Consider the following 23,617-nt stretch of genomic DNA (forward strand, 5'->3'; position numbering starts at 1 on the left):
ATTGGATGTCCACACCGTCGTCCGTCCTCGTCGAGGCGGCGCGGCGGTGTAACCGAGTCAGCAGTTTTTAATTTGGTTTCTTTTTTAATCTCAGGAGTAGCTGAACAACCAGCAAGCACACTGGCCTCTTCCTCCGCTCCAACCTGATTTACTTGTGTTAGTTTTAGTCTTGATAGAGCTCGCCGTCCCGCAGAGAGCAGCTTTTCCCGGCAGACGCTAGATTTAAACGGTTCTCACTGCCAAACGAACCGAACACGGACGATTCCCTGCCGATCATTAGAACCCGCTGAGGAACTGCCAGGAGCTGCTCCGACACCTGAAGATCCCAGCAAGCATTCGACCAGCACGGACAAGAGCACAAACACATTCAAACATTCGTTTTTGTATGAAACACGGGAAACGATCCGAGTGTAACCTTCCTGTCAGCTCTCGGCTGAAAACACATTTGTCTCCTAATTGAAAAATGTAGAGTTTTGATGCAGTTTGGAAGAGTTTTCAGCTTCGGAAAGGGTTTTACCGTTAAAGTATTTTGTCACAAATTTGCTGCTCGACTGCGTTCCGAACTCTCTGTTCCGTCGGTCGAATCCTCCGTAAAACGTTTGAATGTTTGCTGGGTCTGCACAAGAACTAAAGGGCACAAGGGAACAACGCCTCTCTGTGGGAGACGAGCGCCTCACGCCGCCCGGCCGGCGCCGTGTAGAGACCGTGGTCGTAGAGCTGTAGTTTGTATTTGCACTGAGGCCTCGGAGCTGCCGGAGCTGCCGACAGAAGAAGGGAAGACTTTCTGATTCGAGGACGAAACGTTCTCGTCCCGTCCTGAAGACACGGACGAACTTTAGACTTCGAGACGTTTTCAGGATCTCGTCGGCTGCAACGATCCAAACAGACGGATCGTATCTGACAGCGTCTGAGGCAGATATTAGTCGTCAAACCGCCAAAACCACTAAGAAATTATATCGACACCTGATATCGAATTTCCCTGAAATGACAGAAACATATCAGCTGGTATATCTGAGGCCGGCCCGAGCCTCTCTGAGCCACACCAACAATAAACAGCCAGAATTTATAACAATAATAACATAAAAATCAAGTTATAATTCCCTGGTTTTGTTCTTGCGTCTCGTTTTTGAAGCTTCAATCTCAAATCTACACAGTGGCAACAACAATAGCTCTACAACAACAACGTTATAATAATAATATCTGTGACTAATGATGATAATAACATCAGTAAGAATGAGAAAATCAGACTACTAACAATAGAAATATTAGCAGATAATACTAAGCACATTAATAGTGCTGAAAATATTGGTTTGTGATCTAAATATGTGGAACAGAGCCACCAAACGTTTGAACTTATAAGCGTCAAATTTGATACTTTTTGTGAGTAAAACACTCCAAAACACCAACATCTTGTTTGTCTCTAAAAATGCGCTTTTTAATAATGGAAACAGTTTGTTTTGCACTACAATAACTCTTGTCCAAACCTGAAATCTTTTGAAATTGTTAGAATCCCCAAATCTGGAAAAGCGTCCATTAAAGTCTCAAACTCCCCAGAACTTTTACTTTTTCTTCCCATATTTCATATCACAAAATGTGTTTTTACGATAGAACAGTTTGGTGTTGAACTGCAGTTTGTTTCATGATTACAATTTGGGATATAACGCACAAAATATTATATATAACAAATTGATGATAGATGGTTGAAATTGCTTGTTTTGCTACCGAATGATTCTTGTTTAAACAGTAAATATTTTAGCTCCCGTTTAAAATCATTAAAATACCCAAATTTAGAAAAGCGCACCAAGAAGAGATGAGCCTGAAGTTTAGTTTTGCTCCTTTAAAAGTCACCAAACGTGTTCAGACATAAAATTTAGGAATTAAAACAAACAAATGTAGTGACGCAACACCAGACTGTTAGCATAAAACGATTTGGTATGGAACTCTTAAAATTTGTTTTAATGAATAAAATTTGGTTCAACGGTTAAAATGCCGAAACGTCGCACCAAACTTAATGATTACAGAATACCAAAAGTTATAAATGAGCAATATTTAGTGCATTTCCATTCATATTTGTAATTTTATTCATGCAAGTTTGGCGATAATACAATATAGATGCATAATTTTGGAACGAAGCTTCAAGTTTTTTTGGTTGTTTGGGGCCAAAATATTGAGAATCGCACCAAAACAGGGAGGAATATAAGATCTGGTTTTACATTTATACAAATCTAAAGTCATAGCAAACAAACAGAAATACAAAAACTGGAGGGATATTTTGAAGCGTTTGGGTGTTTTCAACAAAATCAGCAAGTTGTAACATTAGAGAACTGTATTTTAAAATGTTTGTTTGTTTGTTTGTTTGTTTGTTTGGGGCTCGGGCCGACCGACTTCTGTCTGAAACACTGAACAGGAAACAGGAAACAGTGATCAATCGATATCAGATCAACTTATTTACTATTGTTTAGTTATTTTCCATCTTTCCTTCTCACTTCATCGTGACTGTAGAAAACGTCGACTGACGGCGTTCAACACAACGTCTCATCAGGATGTCCCGGGGCTCGCCAAAATAAGAGCGTTGGGCGGCTTTTCTTTTTTTTCCAAGGTTCAAAACAAGATGACGTCTGATTTTATATATATATATATAATATATAATACAGACCATAAATGGTTTCCCACAACAAAACAAAAAAAAATTAACTTTTTTTTTAACAGTTTTATTATAACTGCAAATTACAGTGAATTCTGTGTAAAAATGCAAAAAATACTAATTATATTACTGAATGTAAAATTAGGGAAAGTTTGTTTTCTGACAGTTAAATTTTACATTTAATGTAAACAAAAGAAATCATTAAAAAACAGTCAAAAGTCTGACAGCAAAAGTTTCCCGTCATATTACAGTCAAAAAGACTTTAATTATTCTACAGATATATATTATAAATACAGATATTTATTATTTTATTATCTGTATTTTTAAAGAAATTATCTGTAAAATAACTTACGGTTGTTTACTGTTATTTTTTTAACAGTGTAGTTTTTACACATTCCAGTTTTGTTTTATTCTCGTAATATGATACAAATATTACATTCAACTCCCCAAAAGTTATTAAAACGTTAAATTAATAAATAGAGAACCTAAAAGAAGAAAAGCTGCTTCTGACTGTTGTTGTTGTTGTTGTTTTGGCGACACCTGGCATCCATCGTTTGTTTAAAAAATAAAAAAATAAAAAAGATTTTGGAGAAGTTTGAATGTGTGTAAAAAGGCCGTTGGACACTTCAGTGTTGACTCGTAAAAAACGACTCGTAAAATGACTCGTCGTCATTGTGGCCTTGTGGTTCAAACACCTGAAGTCTTCACCTGTTTGTGGTCGCCACTCGGTCGGACGGTTTCACTCGTAGAATCAGACGTTCTGTACATACTCTGCTCCGTTTCTAGCCTCATCCAGTGGTTCTAGTGCAGCAAGTCGCTTTGGTTCTTTAAAGATGTTGTAAATGTGAATCATTTTACTGAGCCGGAGGACTCGACCAGGACTCGACCAGGCCGGAGACTCGTCCAGGTCGGGGACTCGTCTCTAGTCTGGAGAACATCCCCAGGCCGATCGGTGGGACTCGTCCAGGCCGAGAACTCTTCCAGTTCCGGGACTCGTCCAGACCGAGGACTCGTCCAGGTCGGGGACTTGACCAGGCCGAGGACTTGTCCAGACCAAGGACTCGTCCACAGCGAGGACTTGTCCAGGCCAGGGACTTGTCTCCAGTCTGGAGAACATCCCCAGGCCGATCGGTGGGACTTGTCCAGGTCGAGGACTTGTCCAGACCGAGGACTCGTCCACAGCGAGGACTTGTCCAGGCCAGGGACTTGTCTCCAGTCTGGAGAACATCCCCAGGCCGATCGGTGGGACTTGTCCAGGTCGAGGACTCGTCCAGGTCGGGGACTCGTCCAGGTCGGGGACTCGTCCAGGCCGAGGACTCGTCCAGGTCGGGGACTCGTCCAGGTCGGGGACTCGTCCAGGCCGAGGACTCGTCCAGGTCGGGGACTCGTCTCTAGTCTGGTGAACATCCCCAGGTCGGGGACTCGTCCAGGTCGGGGACTCGTTGACTCTCTCCGGCTGTTTCTTGCTTCGTGTCGTCGACTCGTTGTCTTGGTGCCATTCTTCTTCTTCTCGTCGTGTCACTTCAGATTTGAGACGATCTCGACTCGTCGTCACAGAGTTTTAATGTGTGTGTGTGTGTGTTGGAACAAAATAAAATGTTGCAGTTAAACAAGTCGCTTCACTTCCTGTCTGAAAACTACAAAAATGGCCGCCGCACATCCAAATATACAAAACCATCAGGATCAAGATTCAGGAGGTTAAAAACAACCTTTTATATGTTAAAAACTCGTTTCAGGCTTTATTTATGAACTTTATGTGGATTTAATGAAGGAAATTAAATTACTTGAACTCAGAAAGAGTTAAATTACAAATATTAACAATGAAACATACATTTATTTTACAGTATTATTTAATAGTTTAATGATCTTTAATGTTAAATTACAGTGAATTCTGTGTAAAAAATATAACAAAAAATCATATTACTGAATGTAAAATTAAAGAAACTTTCTGTTTTCTGACAGTAAAACTTTAACTTTAATGTTTAAAAATGTAAGAAGAAATCATAAAAAACGGTAAGTCACACAATAAAAACACTTACAGCCATAAAGTTGAAAAACATTATTCTTTATTTCATGTTATTTCAGCCATTTATTTATAAAATTAAAAAATGTAGTTATTAAACTAAGTTGACTCATTCAAACATATTTATATCTACATGTATTCATGATTTAATATTTTATTTCACTTTTTTTATTTCATTGACACATTGATTTAGTTTTAAAATATATATTTTTTTAAACTATTAATTTAATTATTAAACTATATATATATATATATATATATAAAATCTACATTTAATATATTTATTGACTCATGTTTTATATATTTTATTTCACAGCCATTTATTTTATAAAATGAAAAAACAATTTACTTATTCTATTGAGCTTTGTTATAAATATATATATATAATATATATATATATTTATATGCATATAATATAAATATGTATATATATAATATAATTATATTTATATATACATATTATTTATATATAATATATATTTATAAATATTTATGTATAATATAAATGAGTCAACATAGTAACAAAGCTCAATATATATATTTATATATACATATAATATATTATATATAAAATATATTGTATATATATTGATATATATATATATCTATTATACATATACATACATTTATCTTTTTATTGCCTCATTTATTTGTTTAATATTAACTGAAACATCAACATTAGATAGAAACACAGCAACAGGAACTGATTTTTATTCATATTTTATTGCAGAATGAGCAGATTTTTATGGAAAAGGCACCAAAAACTACAGACAGAAACATGAGACTCTGATCAATAAACATCAGAGTCAGAAAGGTTCTTCATCCCAGCAGGAACCAGATCAATACAATCAGCCAGACCAGGATCAGGACCAGGACCAGATCAATACAATCAGCCAGTCAGGAACAGGACCAGGACCAGGACTAGCACCAGGACCAGGACTAGAACCAGAACCAGGACCAGATCAATACAATCAGCCAGTCAGGAACATTCACACCTGTCAGACCAGGGCTATAACCAGGACCAGGACTAGAACCAGGACTAGAACCAGGACTAGAACCAGGACCAGGACCAGGACTAGAACCAGGACCAGGGCTAGAACCAGGACCAGGACTAGAACCAGAACCAGGACCAAATCAATACAATCAGCCAGTCAGGAACATTCACACCTGTCAGACCAGGACCAGGACTAGAACCAGGACCAGGACTAGAACCAGAACCAGGACCAGGACTAGAACCAGGACCAGGACTAGGACCAGAACCAGAACCAGAACTAGAACCAGGACCAGAACTAGAACCAGGACCAGAACCAGCACTCCCGGGATAGATCTATTGTTTTTGTGCTTATTTCTAACATTTGACAAACAGACCGGGAGTCAGACGTAAATTCTCAGATTCAGATGAAAACAGTTTGGCAGTTTGTGACCAGAACGAACTGATTCAAGTCACCAAGTCACCAGGAACAAAGAGACGGAGCGCTCCGACAGGTTAAATCTGTGTTTTTATCAATGGAGTCTGGTGGCTGTGAAGCTTCAGGTCCTGCCAAAAGAGTCTGACGGCAACGTACCAAAAGACCTAATGTGACCATAAGACACAAAATTAACAAAACAAGATGAGAAACAACCCCAAAAATACGTAAAATTAACAAAAAATATCTAAAATTAACAAAAAAAGCCACCGGAATCCACTGACAAAAAGTGTTATTTTTTAGCCGACAGAACATAAGAGTTGTTGTTAGTGTAACTTTGGTGATTTTACCGGATTTGGAATTAATTAATTAATAAAATAACTGATTGAGGAGTCTGGTGGCTTTAAAGAGATCAGAGATAACTTCAGTTCCCCTCAGAAAGAGACTGACAGCATACGTACAATGAACAAAAAAGACGTAAAATGACAAAAATGACGTAAAATGACAAATACGTAAAATAACCGAAAAGACGTAAAATGACAAAAAAAGACGTAAAATGACAAAAAAGACGTAAAATGACAAAAAAGACAAAGTGACCAAAAACGTAAAATAACCAAAAAGACGTAAAATGACAAAAAAAGACGTAAAATGACAAAAAAGACGTAAAATGACAAAAAAGGACGTAAAATGACCAAAATACGTAAAATGACCAAAAAAGACGTAAAATGACAAAAATGACGTAAAGTGACAAAAATACGTAAAATGACAAAAAAGACGTAAAGTGACAAAAAAGACGTAAAATGACAAAATAGACGTAAAGTGACCAAAAACGGAAAATAACCAAAAAAATGTAAAATTACCAAAAAAGACGTAAAGTGACAAAAAAGACGTAAAATGACCAAAAAGACACAAAATCCCCAATACAAGACGTGAAACAACCCAAAAATCCGTAAAATTTACAAAAAAATATGTGAAATGAACAAAAAAAGAAAAAAGCCACCAGACTCCACTGAGAAAGTGTTAATTTTAGCCGACAGAAGTTCTTGTTCGTTCCCCGAGTTACAGACTGCCAGACAGGAAGGTAAAGTGGTGAAAATATTCTCTATAGATGTTGTTAAGGTGGATAAAATCAGCTACAGCAGCACACATCACGGTCTAAACCAGACTCCACCCAGAAAAACACTAATATGAGCCGACAGAACATCAGGGTTGTTGTTGTTAGTGACGTGGTCTGGACTCTGCTTCTCCAGACTGGGAATGAAACGAGCAGGAATATTAATGAGACGGATAATAAACAGAGTTCAGAATCACAAGTGGAGTCTCGTCCTCTTTGTCTCTCTGAGAATTCACAGAACTAACGGGCGGTTTGGTGTCCTGGAGAACAGGAAGCAGCTCAGAGTTACAGGATCACATGGACGTTATTAGAGTTATTAGAGAGAATCTGGTGATAAAAAGTTCCTCCTGCAGCTTTTACTGTCCCCTGAAATAAATAAAAATGTTCTTTATTCAGAATTAAAAAGAACAAAACCACTAATAGAACTCTGCTGACTGATTTATATATTAATATTTACATTTATTTATACATGGATTTATTTCAGGGGACTTTTATTTCAGATTTCCAGGTTTTTTGACCACTTAAATGAACTTTTTTCTTCTTAAAACTGCATTTTGAGGAAACGGTCGGTGCAGGATGAGAACACTGTAAAAAAATTAAAATAAATCCATAAATTTACTGAACATTTTTCAGGGTTTTCTTGTTTTTTCTACATGAAGTGCAAATGCAATAAAAAACAAACAAATTTTATTACAATTATTAACCATAAAATAAAAGCTGAAATCTGTAAATTATTATGACATTATAGATTTTTTACAGTATTATTTAACTACTTAATTACAGTGAATTCTATGTATAAATACTCATCACATGACTGAATGTAAAATTAACAAAACAAAATTATTTTTAGAATAATTTGTGAAAATCAAACAGTAAAAAGTTCCAAACTTCTCGTCATATTAAAGTAAAAAAAAAAAAAGATTTATTCTACATACAGATATGAACTGAATATTATCTGTAAAATAACTTATGGTTGTTTGGAAACTGTTTTTGTTTTTTTTGCAATTTTATTTTATTTTTTACAATGTGGTCAAACAGCCAGTCTGTGCCATCATGATAAAATGATTTTATAAATAAAAATGTATATATATATTCTACATTTTCAGTTTTTTTTTTTTTTTTTACTAATAATTTTAAATGACGTGTTTTTGGCCATTTACCTCGACATGATGAGTTTCAGTTCATTGTTGTTGTTTTTTTATTTTTAGGGTGAAACAAACAAAGTTTTGTTGTGAACTGAGACGAGATTTTCAGTGCTGACTCGGCAGCGCCTCGAGTGGACCCGTAGAGGTCTATGAGAGGATTTCAGAGTCTGAGACTCGCTGATTTAACCGTTTCATCGTTTCCTCGAGCCGCTCAGAGGCTGAAACACCCAAACCTCTAAAGACCAGGAAACGCTGAGTCAGCAGAGGAAACGCTGAGTCAGCAGAGGAAACGCTGAGTCAGCACTTCAGAGTTTGGAAGAAAACTTTTTACAGACATAGAAAATTAAAAAAAAAACAGCGTCTGGACGGGTTCACAGGTTTGATTTTCGGCTCAGCACAGAAACATTTCAACATTTTTAATATTTATTGTGCAAAAAACTGTCTGAAATGACTCTAAATCACATGATCATTATAAAGTTACTGTGCATTTCAGTCCATCACTCCTATTATTATTATTATAAATTAAATATTTAACGTTACACACTATGAATATCTCGTTCTCTTGGCCCAAACATTTGAAACAAACAGTTTTAATAATCAAACTACAGATTCTCCTGATGAATAAACAATAAATCAGCGACTCACTGCACTTTGTTCCGTCGTCGTCACAGAAACTTTCCTCAGATTTTAAATCCTTAAAGACGTTAAAGTTGCTCCGAAAAGTCTCACAAGATCATACATGTAGAATCTCCCACGCAAAATATTATCTCATAGGAACGAGATTATTCACAATATTACATAATATCTTGTTCCAAAAAGATATTTTGCATGCAGAGTATCTCGATGGAACAAGATATTATTTTGAAAATTTGCACTCAAAGTAATATCGACGTGTAATATCTTGCATAAAGAGTATAATCTCACGGGAACATGTTATGTGTAGTATTTTGTGTGTAAAGTATACGTATTATGTGTAATATTCTTAACACAAAGTATCTCTGGAGAAGAAGATACGATTTAAAAATTTGCACGCAAAGAAATATCTCTTGTTGGAACGAGATTATTAAAAATATTCCGTGTTATCTTGTGGAAACGAGATATTACGTAATATTTTGCCTGCAAAGTAATATCTTGTTCCCAGGAGATAATACTCTTTATGCGAGTTTAGAGTAATATCTCCTGGGAACGAGATTATTACAAATATTCTGCATGCAGAGAGTTATCTCGTGGGGACAAGTTATGTGTAATATTTAACACAAAGTATCTCGGGGGAACAAGATACTGTTTCAAAATTTGCACACAAGTATTACCTCGTGAGAATGAGATTTTTCAAAAATATTTCATAATATCTTGTGGAAACGAGGTATTATGTAATATTTTGCATCCAAAGTAATGTAATAATACTCTTTATGCACTTTTTTACGTATAATATCTTTCACAAAAGTATCATCTTTAAATATCTCTTTTTATCTTGAGGGACAGAGATATTATGTGTCAAATACAAAATATCACTCAGTGTCTTGTAGTCGAAAAAATAACAGTCATAGGACTCTATGCAAGATGCTGCACCTTTCTATCCTGCACTCGGCGCGTTTCTATCCTGCACTCGGCGCGTTTCTATTCTCCTGCACTCGGTGCGTTTCTATTCTCCTGCACTCGGTGCGTTTCTATTCTCCTGCACTCGGTGCGTTTCTACCCTGCACTCGGCGCGTTTCTGCACTGCACTCGGTGCGTTTTATTTCACGCAGCATCTTCCATAGAGTAGAATATTACGTGTGTTGTTCCTGTGAAATAATATTTTGAAGTAAGAAGATACTGGGTCTAATCATTTTATATCGTGTTTTTATCTCGACATGAGTGAAAGTGAATCGTTTTCTCGGGAAAATTATATTTTAAATGTTAAACAACGAATCACAAAAGATTCTGATTTAAATGGTAGACATGTTGACGTCAGCAGCTGGAGCAACTGGAACAAGTGACTTGTTCCTCAATCGAGTTTCATGTCTGCAGGACGACGAGCGGAACAAACTGCAGCTGTCAACATAAATATTATTATTATTATTATTATTATTATTATTATTATTAACACTGTGAGGCTTCTCAGCTGCTCCACAGTCTCAGAAGTGTTCAGGTGAACTTCAGGCAAACATGGCAGAGTTTCTCTCTGAGGCGCTCGTCGCTACGGAGACGAGATGCTCGTCGCTACGGAGACGAGATGCTCGTCGCTACGGAGACGAGACGAGACGCTCCTGGCGCCTCCTCATGATCTCCACAAACTGAGCACGATCAGCCTCCGCCTGAGGAGAGAGGAGGAGAGGAGCAGGAGGAGAAAGACAAGAAATAAAGAGGAGGAGGAGGTGAGGAGGAGGAGGAGCAGGAGGAGGAGGAGAGGAGGAGTTCAGTGGTTGCTGCCCTCATCGAAGGACTCTACTCCTGAGTCTGCGGTGCTGGCTGCCAGTTTCTCCTGCCGCCTCCTCATGATCTCCTGGAGCTCAGAGCCTGAACTCTTCTGGAGGAGAAACAGAGACAGAAGGAGCAGAAGGAGCAGAAGGAGCAGAAGGAGCAGAGGGTTAGTCGTGACGTCTCGTTGCTGCGTCTGAAGCGTCTGAAGCGTTTCTACTCTTTCCTCCTGAAATCAGAAGATTTTATCAGCAGGAGAGAAAATCTTCTGGAGCTTCAGACCTGAGGAGCTGCTGCAGCCAGGGGCATGCTGGGTAATGAAGTCCTTCATAAAACTGGTCGCACAAAGATTCTCAACTGGCACCGAACAAGCAGATAGGTCATTAGTTATCAATAATTTGTTGAAAACAGGACGGTGCGTTTCTATCCTGCAATAATGAATAAAATGCTTTAAAAAAGCAGAAAATAAATAAGTGTAATATAAGAATACATATTAGAAAAAAAATGTTTTATTTAAATATTACCTTAAAAAATAAATTTAAAATAAATGCCCAAAAAATTTTAAAAAAATGAAATAAAAAAACAATAAAAATTAATTATTAAGAAAATGCCAGATACATTTTATATATTAGATTTTTGGAATTTACATATATAAATAAATGCTGAAAATAACAAAAGAGAAAAAATATACTAATTTCTACAAAACAAAATAGTAGAAAATATCTGCTTAAATATAAAATGTAGAAATCAACATCAACATAAATCACCTAAGGTGGAAACATTCAAATAAATTAAATGTATAAATAAATACATTACACATAACATTTATTCAATTATGTCTTAGCTTTGTTAATGTATTCATCATTTTATCTATAAATAAAATGATTTATTTTAGTATTTATTTCATCTGTTTTGTTTTTATGTTTGTTTTGTCGTCTCTGTGCGACCAGCTGCTGCTGCAGCGAAACTTCAGTGAGACATCAGAGCTAAGCTACCGTCTTATTCCAGCTACATCCTGGTTTCTACAGGTGAGGGGGCGGGGTCAGAGGGCGCCAGGTGAGGGGCGGGGTCAACAGGAAGTGGAACGTTCAGGGAGTTTAAGGTGGACTGAACAGGCACAGCAGGGACACAAATACTGGCGCTACCTTAAACGCTGCTAAACATGAAACGTCCAGAGCTTCGTTCTGACGGACAGATTCAGGATTCTGATTCATTTTTCATTCATTAATTATTATAAAAAAGATCATCAGGACGTCTGATCTCATTCTTTTCATGGAATAAAGTTCCTCTGAGATCTGTCCAGCAGAACGACGCGCCGAACGTCCGTTTGTGAACACGATACCTGAATGAATGTGGTTACAGATTCAGAAGATCAAAGGAGGGTCAGAAGAAAACCTGCAGGTGGAGACAGACACCACACACCAGACCTTGGCAGAGTACGGGGATAGAGAGAAACACCCTCAAACATTTCTAGCCTGCACTCGGTGCGTTTCTAGCCTGCACTCGGTGCGTTTCTAGCCTGCACTCGGTGCGTTTCTAGCCTGCACTCGGTGCGTTTCTAGCCTGCACTCGGTGCATTTCTATACTGCACTCGGTGCGTTTCTAACCTGCACTCGGTGCGTTTCTAGCCTGCACTCGGTGCATTTCTATACTGCACTCGGTGCGTTTCTATCCTGCACTCGGTGCGTTTCTAGCCTGCACTCGGTGCGTTTCTAGCCTGCACTCAGTGCGTTTCTAGCCTGCACTCGGTGCGTTTCTATCCTGCACTCGGTGCGTTTCTAGCCTGCACTCGGTGCGTTTCTATTCTCCACTTGGTGCATTTCTGCACTGCATTCGGTGCGTTTCTATCCTTTACTCGGTGCGTTTCCGCGCTGCACTCCGTGCATTTCTAACCTTCTCTCTAATTTCTAATTTCTAGTTTCTAATCTGCACTCGTGAGTTTCTGCACTACACTCGGTGCGTTTCTATTCTGCACTCGCTGCTTTTCTATGCTGCACTCAGTGCATTTCTGCACTGCAATCCGTGCGTTTCTATCCTTCACTTGGTGTGTTTCTTCACTCGGTGCGTTTCTGCTCTGCACTTGATGCATTTCTAATCTGCACTTGTGAGTTTCTGCACTACACTCGGTGCTTTTCTAACCTGCACTCGGTGCGTTTATATTCTACGCTCGGTGCTTTTCTAACCTGCACTCTGTGCATTTCTGCTCTGCAAAAAGTAGCTTTTCAAACATAACAAAGACGTGTCGGATGTCGGGGTGACATCACGTGTGACCTGCGACACCCACCTCCAGCGCCGCCTTCTGCACGGTGACTTGGCTGAAGACTCGGGCGCCGTCGTCGGGACAAACCGTCTTCAGCTCCTCCTTGTTGAGAGAAAACAGCTGCGCTCCGGTCAGGACGCCGAGGCTGGTGATGGTGCTGCAGAGACAGAGACGGACTGAAGGACTGGACAGACCTGATGGTTCTCCATTTACATGACAGTATAATATATATATCACATAGTTTATATGTAGTGTGTGCAGCAGGCTCACACGGGGCTGAAGCCCTTGGCCTCGAGCCACGCCCTGACGTGGTCGGGGGACGAGTCGTAGGTGATGCTGTTGGCCGGCAGGCTGCTGCTACGAGTCGCCGCCTGCAGCTTCTTGTTGGCGCTGCGGCCGAGCGTCAGGCGCGTCATCAGCTCGTCCTGAACCTCCTCCATGTTGGACTTCCTGCCTGCAGCACACAGCCTCGCCTCATTAGCATATTCATGAGTTACCTGACACGCTCACGTTAGCACTTGGTGCGTTTTTATCCTGCAAAATATATACATTTAAATCTCAAAAAATCTGATTTCCTTCCTGAGTACTTGCCTTATTCTGAAATATTCAGATTGTGTTTCCTAGATACTGTGTGTACTTTATTAATGTAACTGTGTGTGTATTGTGTGTGTTGTGTATTGTGTGTGTGTGTGTGTGTCTCACGGCTGGTGGGCGGGGCTCTCTGGCTGCTCTCCCTCAGCGCCACGCTGTCGCTGGACGTGCTGCTGTCATGGCGGCCGACGGCGGCGCCGGGCGGCTTGGCGGGCTCCATGGTGGCGGTGGCGGTGGCGGGGGGGGGCAGCGGCGGCGTGGGCAGGCGGGCGGCGGGGGCCGGGGGGGGCGGCGTGGGGGGCGGGGGCGTGGCTGCAGCCAGCGGTTTACTGGAGACGTAGTCGGTCCTGGTGGTCTGCTTCTGACAGAGATGTTTTAGTGTTTTTATTCTTTATTCATGTAAACATGGATGGAAATGATTCATCGCTTTAAACTTCTTGCATTTAACTGCATATTAGCTTTATAAAGTATATTTTAAAGATATATACGCTTTTATTGATTTATTTTCATCCAGGTTGTGTCATGGGGTCAACTCTCTTTATTTATTGGCATATTAATGTATTATTTTACTATTATTATTATGGAGTTATTGTTGCCGTGGTTACCTCGTTGAGCTCTCCCAGTAGCTGCTGCAAACGTGAAACGAAACATAAAAACATGAAGATGATGAAGATGAGACGAGTTCTTCACAAACACACAGAAACCTACTGACACTACCAGACTATCAGACTGCTCCTTCAAAATAAAAGCCCCACAGCAAACACACACAGCCTCAGTGGAACTAAACACAGCAGCAGGGCGCCGTACCTTGAACAACTCAAACTCCTTCTTTGGCATCATAAGCTTGGATATTTCAAAATGAAACACATGAAATGAGTGAGACAAGTGGGACAGGTGAGACAGGTGAAGTGATGGACAGTGAATGAAGGCAGTGGCGGCAGCGCTCTCACCTGGATGGTGTGGCTGTAGATGGGCTCCCCTCGGCCCGTCACGTCCACCGCTTTGGTGATCTCCAGGATGTTGTTTGGCACGTAGCCGGACGCCCCGCAGCCATTACGGACCTTCCACCACTGCTTCCTGTCGTCCATAACCTGACAGACGAGAGTCAGGGGTTAGAGAGCTCGCAGCCTGACAGACGAGAGTCAGGGGTTAGAGAGCTCGCAGCCTGACGGACGAGAGTCAGGGGTTAGAGAGATCGCAGCCTGACAGACGAGAGTCAGGGGTTAGAGAGCTCGCAGCCTGACAGACGAGAGTCAGGGGTTAGAGAGATCGCAGCCTGACAGACCAGAGTCAGGGGTTAGAGAGCCCGCAGCCTGACAGACGAGAGTCAGGGGTTAGAGAGATCGCAGCCTGACAGACCAGAGTCAGGGGTTAGAGAGATCGCAGCCTGACAGACCAGAGTCAGGGGTTAGAGAGATCGCAGCCTGACAGACGAGAGTCAGGGGTTAGAGAGATCGCAGCCTGACAGACGAGAGTCAGGGGTTAGAGAGATCGCAGCCTGACAGACGAGAGTCAGGGGTTCTTCATACATTATTTTCATAATGCATTATGTATCATCTTTTTTTTTATTTTATTTAAATACATTAATTTATATTAAATAAATATTCAATATTTTTGGGGGGATTTTTGATTTTTTTCAGTATTTTTTTAATTATTTTTAAATGTTTTGTTATTTTAAATGCAGTTTTAAACGGCAGCCAGACTCTCCGTCTCCTATCTACACTTCACAAATCTACATTTGTAATTATTAAATATAATTAATTGACAAATACACACGTAAAAAACATTAGATTAATAATACAAGAACAAAAACGTATATCAATAAATAAAAGACAAAATATAAAAAATAAAACATATATTTATATTTATTTATCTATACATTTTAACAAATATTTTCATTTGATAATAATGAAATAAATAAACCAAACCGACCTGGACGAGCTCGTCTTTGACCAGCGACAGCTCCGTGTTGTTCCTCGCTACAAAGTCGTATTTAGATTTGGCAAAAAGTTTCTGTTCAACTCTGTCGGCATCAAAACTCCTGAAATACAGAAATAATAACCCATAACTTACTAATATTAATAACTGATAAATCTCTAATATTAACAACATAGAAAGTATAAATATCTCAGGATTTACACAAATAAATAAAAACACACAAAACAAGGATAATAAAGGAAATTATGGTTTCTAATTAAAAATAATAAATAATACATAAAAAATTATTTATAATAAATAATAATAATATACAATTATAAATAATATATATTAATATATAATAATAATAATAATATATAATAAATAAATAATACATGAATAATTATATGTAACAATATATAATACACAAATATGTAATAATAATAATAATAATACATAAATAATAATAATAATAATAATAAATAATAGGGGATTGGAGCTACGAGCCGTGGAGAAATGTCCCGACAGTCTCAGAGAGAAAAAGAAACTTCAGTTTTTTTGAGAGAAAGTGTGAATGAAGAAAGACGATCAGATCAGAAGATTATTATTATTAATAAACTTCCATCAGAAAGAAAAGTTTTACAGCTCAGAAGATTTTTTAAGAAACAAGAAACCATTAATACATTTTAATAAATACATCAATAAAAGCATAAACATTCCAACTAACCTACGCGAATTTATTTAGGTATTTATTATATTAATAATATAGAAATGTATAAATGCAGAAATAAATGTAAACATATAGAAATAATGACGATTATTATCATTATTATTATTATTGTTATTATGTGTTTATTGATGTATTTATTGAAGTATTTATTGAAGTATTTATTGAAGTATTATTGAAGTATTTATTGAAGTATTATTGAAGTATTATTGATGGGTCGGGGTCTGGGACCAGTTCTCCAGGGCGTCTGGACTCAGAGTTACCGGTCCCGGTGGCGGCTGACGGCGTGTTTGAAAGCCGCCACGGCCGTTTCCTGATCCAGCAGCTGGAGGTGTTTGTAGGAGGAGCTGAAGGAGGCGTACCCGTCTGCAGGAGGAGCAGGGAGGAGGTGCTGCTGCTGCTGCTGCTGGACCACAAACAACACAAACAACACAAACAACACAAACAACACAAACAACACAAACACTTTTACTGTAACACTTTATTTTTGACATTAATGAACATCATAAATATCTTTGTAAATATGCCGGATTATAGCAAAGCTGCTAGTTAGCATTTTCGCATTTTCAAAATAAATACAAATATAAAAGACAGCAAGTACGACACAAACATCACGTTTACTGCCTCACATCACTGTCACATATACATATAAATATACATCTCAAAAAATGTGAATATCGTGACAAAGTTACATATTTTTTGTCAATTATTTCGGAAAGTGAAACTCGTATATTATATCCTTGGTATTTTGTGTCTCTTTTGGTCATTTTATGTCTCTTTTTGGTAATTTTGTTTCTTTTTTACGCAATTTTTTTACGTCCTTTTTTGGTCATTTTTGTGTAAAATGACCAAAAAAAAAGTCACAAAATGACCAAAAAGAGACATAAAATTACCAATAGAGACACAAAATACGAAGCAAATACATAAAATTAACAAAACAGAACGTAAAATGACCAAAAAAAACACAAAAAACCCCACAAATTTACCAAAAAGAGACATAAAATTACCAAATAGGACGTAAAATGCCCCAAAAAAATCGACCCGGCCCCGGATAAGCAGAAGAAAATGGATGGATGACCAAAAAAATATATGTAGCTGTAAACATATAAATATATATACGGACCTCCAGTCTGCTGCGTAGCTCGTCGTGTCTCTGCAGGTCGGCGTTGGACAGACTCTCCATCAGCTGGCTCAGCTCCTGCTCTCTGGACATGGTGGCCCCTGGGGGCCCCGAGGGCCCCGAGGGCCCCGGGGGCCCCGGAGGCTCCCAGCCGTCCCTGAACGTCAGCACACAGGGGGGGAAGTAGTGATCCTTGGGCCACTCCAACCTGCACAGGAACCAAAGCAGGAACCAAAGCAGGAACCAAAGCAGGAACCAAAGCAGGAACCAAAGCAGGAACCAAAGCAGGAACCAAAGCAGGAACCAAAGCAGGAACCAAAGCAGGAACCAAAGCAGGAACCAAAGCAGGAAGCATGTTAAAGGTAAATCTATTCCGTCCTTTAGTGGTTTTCAGCGTCTTTGCTCTCGTTTGTTACTGTTTCAGTGTTTACTGCCTGTCTCAGGACATTTCAGTCTGTTTCTTTGTGTTTGAAATGATGTTTGAGTGAATTTCCCCGTTGTGGATCAGTAGAACCTCTTGACCTCTTCTATGCAAAGAACTCCATATTTTAACTTTTACTGATTACTGTTCTGGTCATTTGGTTTAAATTGTTACATGAATTATTAATCTGCCTGAGCAAATCAAGTCAAATCATTTTACAAAAACTCATAATTACTTTTTATCTTGTGAATGTTTGGCAAAAAGTAAACAAAGGAGCATTTTTAAAAAGGTAACAGTGAAGTTTTGGAGTTTTGATATTTTTTCATGTTCTTAAAAGATGTTTATTATTTATTAAAGTGCTGCAGGCGGAGCGTCTGAGACGCCAGCGTGTCTAACCAAGGTTACAAGAGTTCTGGATGTTTCATTAGTTTTAGTTTTAACTTTGTTGTGAATTTTTGTTTTCAAATTCAGTTAGTTTTAGTTAGTTTTAGAGTGAGTTTGCTAGTTTTAGTTTAGTTTTTATTAGTTTTAGTTTTTTTGTAATGGGCTATGTGTTGGGTGCCAGATTCAAAGAGGTCATAATAAATGTTTCCTTTATTTCCTTTGGTTTATCATCTCAGCCCCAATAAGGTTATTAACTGTTTTGTATTTTGGTTCTAGTGTAAACATCCCAGTCTCAGTAAACATATTCACCATGTGTTGCATGTTCAAATAGAAACACTGAATTATGAATGAAAAAAGTTGACAAAGACGAAAACTAAGGACATTTTCACTATAATTTCAGTTAGTTTTAGTTAGTTTTGTAACCACACAATACAGTTTCAGTTAGTTATCATTTTTTAAAAAACTCTAGTTTTTATTTTTATTTCAGTTAACAAAAATGTTTTTTCAATTCTAGTTTTCGTTATTTCGTTAGTTTTCGTTAACTATAATAACCTTGGTGCTCACCTGCATTTGGTCCACCCGTCTCCCAGGGCGACCCACAGGTGTCTCTCCTCGGCCGTCCCCGCGGCGTGCAGGAAGTCGATGGCGTCTCTGGTCAGCAGAGGGACGACCACGCTACGAGCCAGGTCCACGCCGCCCGCCGCCTGGACCACCTGGAGGACGACAGCAGCACAAAACTACATGTTAAATATTAAAAAATATATAAAAAAATAACAGAAATAAATAACATACAGTGATAAATAAAATAATAAAAACAATAAATAAATAAATAAATAATGAAACAAAATAAAGATTTAAACAAATAATAGCATTAAATAAATAAAAAATCCTAAATAAATAAAATCTATTGGATGACGTTTATAAAGAAACACAACAGAGAAAATTATTATTATTATTTTAGTATTTTAGTTTTTCCTAACAGACTAAACACTTTACATGTGATTTTACTTTTTATTACATCATAATAAAAACATTTCAGCCTTTATTAACGTTTGTTTTGTTTATGTTTCTGATGCTACAGAAATTATTTAATCCAGAGTCAAATATTAAAACAATAACAATAAAAACTGACCATCCGGAGCGGAGAGAACAGGAAGTGGAGCAGCTCGTCAGCACTCGGGTTCTGGATGAGATCCTTCAGTTTCCCCTGGAGAACACACACACACACACACACACACAGACACACACACACAGACACACAGACACACACACACACACAGACACACACACACACACACACACACACACACACACACACACACACACACACACACACACACAGAGACACACACACACACACACACACACACACACACACACACACACACACACACAGACACACAGACACACACAGACACACACACACAGACTTTAACAACGAGGATGAGGAGGATGAGGAGGATGAGGAGGATGAAGAGGAGGATGAGGAGGATGAGGAGGATGAAGAGGAGGATGAAGAGGAGGATGAGAAGGATGAGGAGGATGAGGAGGATGAGGAGGATGAGGAGGATGAAGAGGATGAGGAGGATGAGGAGGATGAGGAGGATGAAGAGGATGAGGAGGATGAGGAGGATGAAGAGTCCTACCAGCTGGTTGAAGGCGTGTTTGAACTTCTGCAGACAGACGACCAGCTCGTCCTCAGTGGGAGGTTTGGAGCGCAGCGTCAGGACGCCCTCTGGTGGACGCACAGAGACAGGTCAGCAACATATGTTTAAATATGTTTAAATATGTTTAAATATCTGTAAAATATGTTTAAATATGTATAAAATATGTTTAATATGTTTAAATATGTGTACAATATGTTTAAATATGTGTAAAATATGTTTAAATATGTTTAAATATGTGTAAAATATGTTTAAATATGTTTAAATATGTGTACAATATGTTTAAATATGTTTAAATATCTGTAAAATATGTTTAAATATGTTTAAACATCTGTAAAATATGTTTAAATATGTTTAAATATCTGTAAAATGTGTTTAAATATGTGTAAAATATGTTTAAATATGTGTAAAATATGTTTAAATATGTTTAAATATGTCTGTTTTTTGTGTTGGTTGTGGTGGTTCTGTCTGTTCGTTCCGTCCGTTGTGTGTATTGGTTCCATTTGTTGGTTCCGTCTGTTGATTCAGTGTGTTGGTTCCGTCTGTAGGGTCTATGTGTTGGTTCTGTGTGTTGGTTCCGTCTGTAGGTTCTATGTGTTGGTTCTGTCTGTAGGGTCTATGTGTTGGTTCTGTGTGTTGGTTCTGTGTGTTGGTTCCGTCTGTAGGGTCTATGTGTTGGTTCTGTGTGTTGGTTGTGTTGGTTCTGTGTGTGTTCTCTGTGTTCTGTTTGTTTGTTCTATTGGTTTTGTTGGATATTTGTTCTTTCTGTTTGTTCTGAATCAGACAGATTAAAGGTCAGAATAACGAGGACGTCTCCCTGAGTTACATATAAACACACAGTATGTACATACAATATGCTGAATATATATATATATATATATATATACTGTGTATATATATATATATATATATATATATATATATATATATATATACTGTGTATATATATATATATATATATATATATATATATATATATATATACACACAGTATATATATATATATATATATATATACATACACACAGTATATATATATATATATATATATATATACACACAGTATATATATATATATATATATATACACACAGTATATATATATATATATATATATATATATATATATATATATACTGTATATATAGTGACATTAACTGTATGTGACATAATGGCGTCCTCACCCCCCGGACCTTTCTTCTTGCCCTTCTTGACCTTCTTCCTCTTGGCGAGCTCGTTGAAGGCCTCGGCAGCTTTCTGCAGTTTGGTGACGAAGAACTCGATGTCGTCCAGGACGTGGTTCAGGATTTGCTGCCAGATAAAACAGAAAGTCACGTCGAGGTCGAACATTTATTAACTCTGAACCAACAGAGAAATCTGATCTCTGATAAACCAGATCAAACAGTCAGCTGACCGCCTCTGACTCACCACGTCCCGGTCCACCGCCGCCGCCGTCACCTCCACCGGCCCGCCGTCCTCCCAGAGCGACCGCTGCTGACCATCTGACCAGCAAGCACCAACAGGCAGTCAGCAGCAAGCACCAACAATCACTCAGCAGCAAGCACCAACAACCAGTCAGCAGCAAGCACCAACAATCACTCAGCAGCAAGCACCAACAATCGGTCAGCAGCAAGCACCAACATTCAGTCATCAGCAAGCACCAACAATCAGTCAGCAGCAAGCACCAACAACCAGTCAGCAGCAAGCACCAACAATCACTCAGCAGCAAGCACCAACAATCGGTCAGCAGCAAGCACCAACAACCAGTCAGCAGCAAGCACCAACAATCACTCAGCAGCAAGCACCAACAATCGGTCAGCAGCAAGCACCAACATTCAGTCAGCAGCAAGCACCAACATTCAGTCATCAGCAAGCACCAACATTCAGTCATCAGCAAGCACCAACATTCAGTCATCAGCAAGCACCAACATTCAGTCATCAGCAAGCACCAACAATCAGTCAGCAGCAAGCACCAACATTCAGTCAGCAGCAAGCACCAACATTCAGTCATCAGCAAGCACCAACATTCAGTCATCAGCAATCACCAACAATCAGTCAGCAGCAAGCACCAACAATCAGTCAGCAGCAAGCACCAACATTCAGTCATCAGCAAGCACCAACATTCAGTCATCAGCAAGCACCAACATTCAGTCATCAGCAATCACCAACAATCAGTCAGCAGCAAGCACCAACAATCAGTCAGCAGCAAGCACCAACAATCAGTCAGCAGCAAGCACCAACAATCAGTCAAGAATCAATCAGCAGCAAGCACCAACATTCAGTCAGCAGCAAGCACCAACAATCAGTCAGCAGCAAGCACCAACATTCAGTCAGCAGCAAGCACCAACATTCAGTCAGCAGCAAGCACCAACATTCAGTCATCAGCAATCACCAACAATCAGTCATCAGCAAGCACCAACATTCAGTCATCAGCAATCACCAACAATCAGTCAGCAGCAAGCACCAACAATCAGTCAGCAGCAAGCACCAACAATCAGTCAGCAGCAAGCACCAACATTCAGTCATCAGCAAGCACCAACATTCAGTCATCAGCAATCACCAACAATCAGTCAGCAGCAAGCACCAACAATCAGTCAGCAGCAAGCACCAACAATCAGTCAGCAGCAAGCACCAACAATCAGTCAAGAATCAATCAGCAGCAAGCACCAACATTCAGTCAGCAGCAAGCACCAACAATCAGTCAGCAGCAAGCACCAACATTCAGTCAGCAGCAAGCACCAACATTCAGTCAGCAGCAAGCACCAACATTCAGTCATCAGCAATCACCAACAATCAGTCATCAGCAAGCACCAACAATCAGTCAGCAGCAAGCACCAACAATCAGTCAAGAATCAATCAGCAGCAAGCACCAACATTCAGTCAGCAGCAAGCACCAACAATCAGTCAGCAGCAAGCGCCAACAATCAGTCAACAATCAGTCATCAGCAAGCGCCAACAATCAGTCATCAGCAAGCACCAACAATCAGTCAGCAGCAAGCACCAACAATCAGTCAGCAGCAAGCACCAACAATCAGTCAACAATCAGTCATCAGCAAGCGCCAACAATCAGTCATCAGCAAGCGCCAACAATCAGTCATCAGCAAGCACCAACAATCAGTCAACAATCAGTCATCAGCAAGCGCCAACAATCAGTCAACAATCAGTCATCAGCAAGCGCCAACAATCAGTCAACAATCAGTCATCAGCAAGCGCCAACAATCAGTCAGCAGTCACACCTGCAACTACACTGGAGAGTCTCAAACACTTTCAGTTCATCTATAAAAGTACACATTTAATATAGATTTGAACCCTTATTATATATATAAATAAAATTACACATTAAATATAAAATTACAGCTATATTGATACAAATTTAGAGCTTTATGATGAATAAAATTACAAATGTATTTATATAAAATTAGACTTTCATTAATATTAATTTACAGCTTTATTAATATACATTTTAACCTGTATTATTATAATTAAAAGTAGACCTTTATTAATGTAAAACTACAGATTTATTGATATAATGTACAGCTTTATTATATATGAAATTACAAATTATTGATACAAAATTACATATTTATGAATGTAAAATTACAAATCAGTATTAAAGTACAGCTTTATCAATATAAAATCACAGATCTGTCATAGCTTATACCACCACTTACAGAACTACTAATTATAATTTTATTAATAATTAATAAAAATAATAACAATAATAATATTCTTAGTATTTCACCATTTATATAATGGGAGTTCATTTTTATTTTAGATCAATTATTATTAATTAATTGAACG

General features: G+C 38.6%; 2 protein-coding genes across 3 annotated transcripts in view; one reads left to right on the top strand and one right to left on the bottom strand.

Moving 5' to 3' along the window:
• The window catches only part of ptpro (protein tyrosine phosphatase receptor type O), a 39,453-nt gene extending 35,196 nt beyond the window's left edge, over window positions 1-4,257 (top strand). The window contains exons 25-26 of one of the 2 annotated variants that reach the window (XM_059325943.1): window positions 1-3,662; window positions 4,058-4,257. The exon at window positions 1-3,662 is cut by the window's left edge and continues 260 nt beyond it. The gene's annotated coding sequence lies outside the window, so the exon portion shown is untranslated. Of the gene's footprint in view, window positions 3,970-4,057 lie in introns of both variants that reach the window. The other variant, XM_059325942.1, reaches the window with a different exon arrangement.
• A 1,114-nt stretch (window positions 4,258-5,371) lies between these two features.
• Window positions 5,372-23,617, bottom strand: part of LOC131960454 (epidermal growth factor receptor kinase substrate 8-like) — a 23,984-nt gene continuing 5,738 nt past the window's right edge. The window contains exons 4-16 of the mRNA XM_059325681.1: window positions 21,245-21,318; window positions 21,001-21,127; window positions 19,799-19,887; window positions 19,285-19,359; window positions 18,717-18,865; window positions 17,351-17,555; window positions 16,491-16,633; window positions 15,516-15,624; window positions 14,534-14,674; window positions 13,695-13,944; window positions 13,263-13,446; window positions 13,017-13,149; window positions 5,372-10,841 (exon numbers count right to left, since the gene is read on the bottom strand). Of these exons, the coding sequence (XP_059181664.1) occupies window positions 10,731-10,841; window positions 13,017-13,149; window positions 13,263-13,446; window positions 13,695-13,944; window positions 14,534-14,674; window positions 15,516-15,624; window positions 16,491-16,633; window positions 17,351-17,555; window positions 18,717-18,865; window positions 19,285-19,359; window positions 19,799-19,887; window positions 21,001-21,127; window positions 21,245-21,318 (1,790 nt within the window). The 3' untranslated portion in view covers window positions 5,372-10,730. The remainder of the gene's footprint in view (window positions 10,842-13,016; window positions 13,150-13,262; window positions 13,447-13,694; window positions 13,945-14,533; window positions 14,675-15,515; window positions 15,625-16,490; window positions 16,634-17,350; window positions 17,556-18,716; window positions 18,866-19,284; window positions 19,360-19,798; window positions 19,888-21,000; window positions 21,128-21,244; window positions 21,319-23,617) is intronic.

This window comes from Centropristis striata, chromosome 22, assembly GCF_030273125.1.
Source record: "Centropristis striata isolate RG_2023a ecotype Rhode Island chromosome 22, C.striata_1.0, whole genome shotgun sequence".
Taxonomy (NCBI): Eukaryota; Metazoa; Chordata; class Actinopteri; order Perciformes; family Serranidae; genus Centropristis; species Centropristis striata.